At 37.8% G+C, this 6,651-nt stretch overlaps 1 protein-coding gene across 1 annotated transcript in view; it reads left to right on the top strand.

Annotated features, from left to right (window-relative positions):
* LOC103730294 (golgin subfamily A member 4-like) overlaps positions 1-6,651 on the top strand; it is a 19,127-nt gene that overhangs the window by 7,484 nt on the left and 4,992 nt on the right. Inside the window, exon 2 of the mRNA XM_008828482.3 lies at positions 3,495-3,673. Coding sequence (XP_008826704.1) covers positions 3,495-3,673 — 179 coding nt within the window. The remainder of the gene's footprint in view (positions 1-3,494; positions 3,674-6,651) is intronic.

Here is a 6,651-nt window from a genome sequence, read left to right as displayed (position 1 = left end):
TCACATTTAAAATTGTCAAATTTTTTAATTAAAAGTCTTTAAAATATCTTTAAAATGTTTTCAACCCCCCCCCCCAATAAAAATTGCCTGAGATACATTGAATTTTGCTTTGGAAGAACACAGTGTGTTCTTGCAACATTCTGCAGCAGTTCATGCTTTGCCTTCTTGTCCTGCATGTACCTTGACTGTGGTTTCCTGCACTCCTGCATGTTAGCAGAAAAGACTTGTCAGCTGTGGTTAATGCATGATTTTTTTCCAGTTGCCCCCCCCCCCCCAATAAAAATTGCCTGAGATACATTGAATTTTGCTTTGGAAGAACACAGTGTGTTCTTGCAACATTCTGCAGCAGTTCATGCTTTGCCTTCTTGTCCTGCATGTACCTTGACTGTGGTTTCCTGCACTCCTGCATGTTAGCAGAAAAGACTTGTCAGCTGTGGTTAATGCATGATTTTTTTCCAGTTGCCTATCCTTTGTTGGTCATTAAAAAATAAATTACATGGACATTCAAAACCTACTTCTGTAGTACTTTCATTGTAGCCCTGGCTTACTTCCACTTTGGAAAGAATTGGGAACTCACTTTTACAGTATTCCAGGATGGCTATCATGTTATTGTGTCTGGTATTTGCAGGGTCAGAAGGTGCTCTGATTTCTCAGTAAGCTCTTTCACTGTCTTCCTTAAACATTGAAGTGTGACTAGACTTCCTATGGAAGTGGGTTTAGTTGTAGAATAGTGTAGGATCCATAGTAGGTTTGAAAAATGTTTCATTGTATGCTTATTGTATAGGGGTATTTGGAATGTATTGTGTTTTGGGAAGAATAATTAACATTTCTTTAAAGCAGGAAGGAGGTAGAAAGCAATGAGTTTTTGTGTCTATCAGCATATAACCTAGTCTGCTTTGTTGAGAGTTGGAAGCCATTAGTAGTTACTCGTTCTGAAATTCTGGCTTTGTGAGATATATTACAACTCACCTGAGCTTAATCAATACCAGCATTTTAGATTTTCAAAATATTGCAAGGCAAAGTTTGTTTCTCAAATCCAGTTTTAAAGTCCTTTCATCAAGCCCTTATATTCAAGTTGATGTCTCATCTTATGGGAAGATCCAGGTGCCCCAGTTGCTACATTTGACTGAGGGGTTTAGGTTAAAATATTGCAAAAGTTTATTTCTAGGTGTGAAACTATTTGGTTCTCTGACATATTAAGAATAAGTTTAAATGAAGGAACTGTGAAATCAAATATCTCCTCGTTTAGTTATCCAAATTCTGAAAGAATGTCAAACTATCTTCAGGTTCCACCAAGCCTAATTTAAGAGGTTTCTGTGATGTGAACTTAGAAGGCTGAGGTACAATTTTACCTGCAGAATAATATTGAAAAGGTGCTGGTGACTTCTAAGCATTAACCAGTCATTCCTTTTCTATTTTTTTTCCTTTCTCAAATTTAAATCTTCAGCACAAACTAAGTGGTGAACAGTCTTTCAGGAGTCTCTTACCCATTGTCATTTTACTTTGCTTTTTAAGTTAAGAAACTAATAGCAATAGTTAAATATTTCTGTATGCTTGACACTAGAATTTATAGTAAAAATATAGCTAAATAAAACAAAGATAATGTTTTTCTTTAGATATCTTACGTTTGAACATATTCATGTCTAAGATTCATACTGTTGATGTTTGCAGCAAATGTCAGTGAAGTTAGACCAATAATCTTGAAAAATGATTTCAGCTGATTTAGTGTTTCTTTGAAATCTATACCTTATTTGAGCATCAGTTTTAGATTTTTTTTTTTTTCTGGTCTTTTTGAGACAGGGTCTCCCTATAGCCCCAGCTGTCCTGGAACTCACTATGTAGACCAGGCTGGCCTTGAACTCACAGAGATCCGCCTGCCGAGTGCTGGGATTAAAGGCATGCACCACCATGCCCAACCCAGTTTTAGATTTTTTTCAAAAAATTATTTATTTAATAACCACATAATTAGAAGAAGCATTTCATTACAACAGCATTGACATATTCAATGACAATTTCCAGAGCTAAGATGCATCTCTTTCAAAATTGGCTGTAAATTTTTAGGTTTACAGTTTATAAGATGAATAAATTGGATAGATTTGTGTTTTGTGTTGAAGATTTTTGATTGTCAGAAGAATCCTTTTTTTAATGTTTTTGAGCACCAAGTTGTGTTTTGAGAATTCAGTCTTTTTTTTCCCCACTGTACTTAATTCAATATACCATTAAGAAAATACTTTAGAATTGTGCTCAGGTATGCTGTCCTTGTGTCTAACTCATTGTCTGAAGCCAAGCTATGGCTAGTGAAAGCCATTTCTACTGATACCTTAAGTTGAAGTTCACACACTTCTTAAACAGCTTTAGTTGGAGGTTGTATAATATTATAATGTGTTAGTGAACTGCATCTATGGACATGCATCATGACGGGATTGAAAACCCTTCTTGAGTCTATGCTTTAGAAGTCCAGGACTTCTATAAGGATAGAAGGAAATAATCTAGGAAAATAGCAGTAGGATTTTCACAGGGTGGTATTGTGCTAATAATGTGTGTATGTATCTGCACATGCATATATACAGCTTACATGTGTGCACACATATATACCCACAGATAAACATAAACACACACAAGTTACCCAGCTGTTGGGACTAGCTAAGATGATTAATTCTGCAGGGCCTGAATTTGTCTCATGTTTGAATTTTCTATATCCTGTTGAATCAGGTAGTTTTCTTTGTAGTTAACTGAAAACAGCCCTAGTTTGATACTTATACAAGTAGTGGGTTTCATTTCAAAAGTACATTGTTTAAATATGTGATTCAGCCAGTAAATTTTTTTTTTTTTTAAGAAACAAAACCCCTGCTCTTTTATATTATGGTTAAGAAGTCTTTAAAAATAAGATTTGCCAAAGAATTGTTTTTCCATTCTTAAAAATGTCCTAGTGAGCCAGGCATAGTGGCACATGCCTGCAATCCCAGCATTCAGGAAGAGGAAGCAGGAGGATTGTGAGTTCGAATCCAGCCGGGCTACGTAGTGAGACCCTGACTCAAAAAACAAAAAAGAAAAAGAGTCCTAGTGAGTACACAATGGCATTATCTAATTGTTGGTAGATAAGCTAAGAACTTTAGAGCAACAGAAATGCAATTGAAATTACACAGTGCAGAAGGAGTGACCGTCTTGTTTCTTTGAATTTGTTATCCATAAGGACACTGGTGGGGAGAGTAGGGAAATGTTAATTTTTTTTTTCAAAATTCTGAGCTTAGGCTCATTTAAGCAGTGCCAGTATGCTCACCCAGAACTCACTAGCAACAAGAAAATTGATTTTAGTGACTGAACATTTCTTTGGCTTTGTTGACCAGCTTAGAAGTATCCTTTGGCTTAGAACAGTGATGCGTCTTTAACCTGCTCTGCTCCAGCTGCTCATAGTTCCTGTCACTTGATGTAAAACACTTGAGCTCAGTGATAGTATTTCTTGAGATACTTGTTTTCTGTTGTTTTCATTATAGCTTTTGAGGAACTTGAAAGAGCTTTGAGTACAGCCCAAAAAACAGAAGAAGCACAGAGAAGAATGAAGGCAGAAATGGATGAGCAAATAAAAGCCATCGAAAGAACAAGTGAGGAGGAACGTCTCAGTCTTCAGCACGAACTAAGTCGTGTGAAACAGGAGGCTGTTGACATAATGAAAGTAAGAATGATTTGTGATTGGAAAGGGCTTCAGTCTCATATTTATTCCTATAATCTCTCACTGTAAGAAAGAGTTAGTTTGTATTTTTAAACTTTGAGCATTTCATGATGTTGAGGATACAGTAAAAAAAGCACTTTGATAGAGAAAGTCACTTAGATGATTCTCTGGATATTCCTTACCTGGCTCCTGACCTTAGGCTCCTTGGAGGTAGGCTGCTCGGCTACTTCAGGGTACAGAACTCAGCTGAGAAGGCCTAACGTGTGTGTGTGTGTGTGTGTGTGTGTGTGTGTGTGTGTGTGCACGCGCGCGCATGCATGTGTGCACACGTGCATATATATGGAGGTCGAGGGACAACTTGGGGGTTGCTTCTCTCCTTCCACCATGTGGGTCCCAAGGATTACAGACATAGAGGGTGGCATATTAAATAATTTTCATATATTTTCTTTCTTCTGTTGGACTATAAATATCTTGCAAAGTAGTATTTAATTATGATCAATTACTGGGTATACATGGCCTTGGCTAAAATTGCCTGGCTGTATTTAAATTTTTTAATAGTAAAAAAGTAGAAAAGGGAAGACTTATTGAATATGGCCATTGGGAAAAGGGACAAAGAAATCCAGTGACATCCCCCCACCCCCACCCCGCTGCCAAATCCATCTTCCGGTGCTGGAATGAGATTTAGCTTTAAGTAAAGAGCTAGAGTTACTTACAGCTAAGCAGTCCTGGTCAAAGTGTAGTCTTACCCATTTTAAAGTTTTAAGTGGTCACATGGTATGATAAGTATCAACGTTACTATGGAATCTAACAACTTAGAAATAATGCATGAATCAATTATTTTGATGATAATGATGTGAATATATAACAAAAATATAAAGATATGTCTAGGAAGATGGCTCAGTCACTAAAGTGTTTGTTGTGCAAACATGAGGACTTTTGTTCAGAGCCCTCGCACCCATGTAAAAAGCCAGGTACAGCTGTATGTGTCTGTAATCCCATTGCTCAGACAGGGAGAGACAAGAGGGTCCCTGAGGCTTCCTGACCAACCAGTCTAGCTGAATCAACAAGCTGTAGTTTCAGCAAGAGACCTGTGCCAAAAAATAAAATGAAGAGGAATCGAGGAAGACACCCAGCCTGAACCTCCACATGCACATGAACACATGGGTTACACGCACCCATATACACACACAAATGAAAAGATAAAGTATACCTGGAGGCCTAGAGACGTAGCTCAGTTGATAGAGTGCTTGCTTAGCATGTCCAGCTTCTGGGTTTGATCTTCAGCATTTCATAAAACTGGGCATGGTGACCCATACCTATGCCTATTGTCTCAGTACCCTAGGAGTTAAAGGAGTTCAAGGCCAGCCTGGCATACATGAGACCTTATCTTAAAAAAAAAAAGTTTGCAGTGAAAAGATTTCCTTCCATTGTGACCTTTCAGTTTTTCCAAAAAGACAGCCAATTTTCTTTTTATGTCGACTCACCAGAGATGGTCTCTGCATAGTTTTCTGTTTTGTTTATAATGCTCTTTAATGTTGTTAATACAAAAGGCAGCATGTTGTATGTTTTGTTGTATATTCTGTTGGGTATTTTGCTTTTTCACTTAGTAGTCTCTCTAGATGGTTTCTTATCCTTTGCCAGCTGTTAATGATGCCTGTTCATTTTAAAGGCTGCTCAGGATTTCATTTTACACATTTCTCTTAATTTAATCAGTCTCTGATTGATAGGCATTTAGATTTTCAGTGTTTGCCATTGCAAATTTAAACTAGCATTGTACATACTTCCTTACTTGTACATCTTTCTCTAGACTCTTCAAAGTAGAATTCTGCTCAGCAAAAATTATTTGTATTTTTAATTACTGGCCTGTTTGCTACAAGCTCTATGGAGGACATCTTCTTTCTTTGTTAGCTTATAAGGAAGAACGGGGTATCATTGTAGTCCTGAGGTTCTTGCCAGGATGATAAACATTTGTATTTAAAAGGAAATTGTAATTTATCTGTTTTGAGTAGCCTGACAAAATCCTTGACTCATATTTGGTTGGTCCTTTTTATTATTGATTTATAGAAGCTCTTTATTGATAGTGGAAATTAACCTTTTGGATATAAGTCACTTTTTTTCCAAATAATCTTTCTCTTTTTATCCCAGTTTTTTTTTTTTAATTTTTTTTTTAGCAGAGCATAGGATAGTGGTTTATTTACGGAAGAGTGGATGTCCCACATTTACAGCTGTGCTGTAAAGTTCACACTCAAATACAGATCCTGTGACCTCCTGACAGCCACACAAAATTGTGAGAGAGGTGTCTCTTGGTGTTCTCAGCTTATATATCCTTTCCCCCCCCAACATGCAGCTAAGGTCAGCTGATCAGAGTGGGAAGGAGGTGTGACTATAACTTGCTGGCATAGTGGTCAGAGGACATTTCCAGTTAATGCTCCACCCCTTCCTCTGGCTCTTACATTCTTTCTGCCAACCTCTTCCACAAAAGTCCCTGAGCCTTGGGGTGGGGGGTAGGTGTGGGATGATCCTCCTGTTATCACAAGGCACTGAACTTTCAGGTCTCTGCATCATCTGTTTTCCATGGCCTGTTTGTCAGTTTGAGTGGGAGTCCATCTACTATAAAAACACACACAGCAAGAAGCAAGAACAGCTAAACAGTGACTGCTATTATAACTTAACCTATGCATGTTAACATAAATGCTTGGTCAGTACTTTATCAGGTGCATCACATCCAACTAACAAAACAATTGCAGTGACCAATTGAAAATTTGCTGGTTGTACATACACTAGACTCTCCACTATTGCACCATCAAGAACATCTTGTTTGCTATATTGATAGTGAAACACACAGGGTCCATCTTGAGGAGAATTGTACAGCACTATTCTCCCCGTCATCTGCATACTGCCTTTTGGCGCCATGAAAGCCACCCATTCAGTGGCAGGGAGTTTCCAGCTTAGGCCAAGCTTGATTTCTCCCTCTCCTGTGC

The sequence above is a fragment of the Nannospalax galili genome, unplaced genomic scaffold, assembly GCF_000622305.1.
Source record: "Nannospalax galili isolate Female #2095 unplaced genomic scaffold, S.galili_v1.0 scaffold1834, whole genome shotgun sequence".
Classification (NCBI taxonomy): Eukaryota; Metazoa; Chordata; class Mammalia; order Rodentia; family Spalacidae; genus Nannospalax; species Nannospalax galili.
This window is presented reverse-complemented; position numbering and strand designations above follow the sequence as displayed.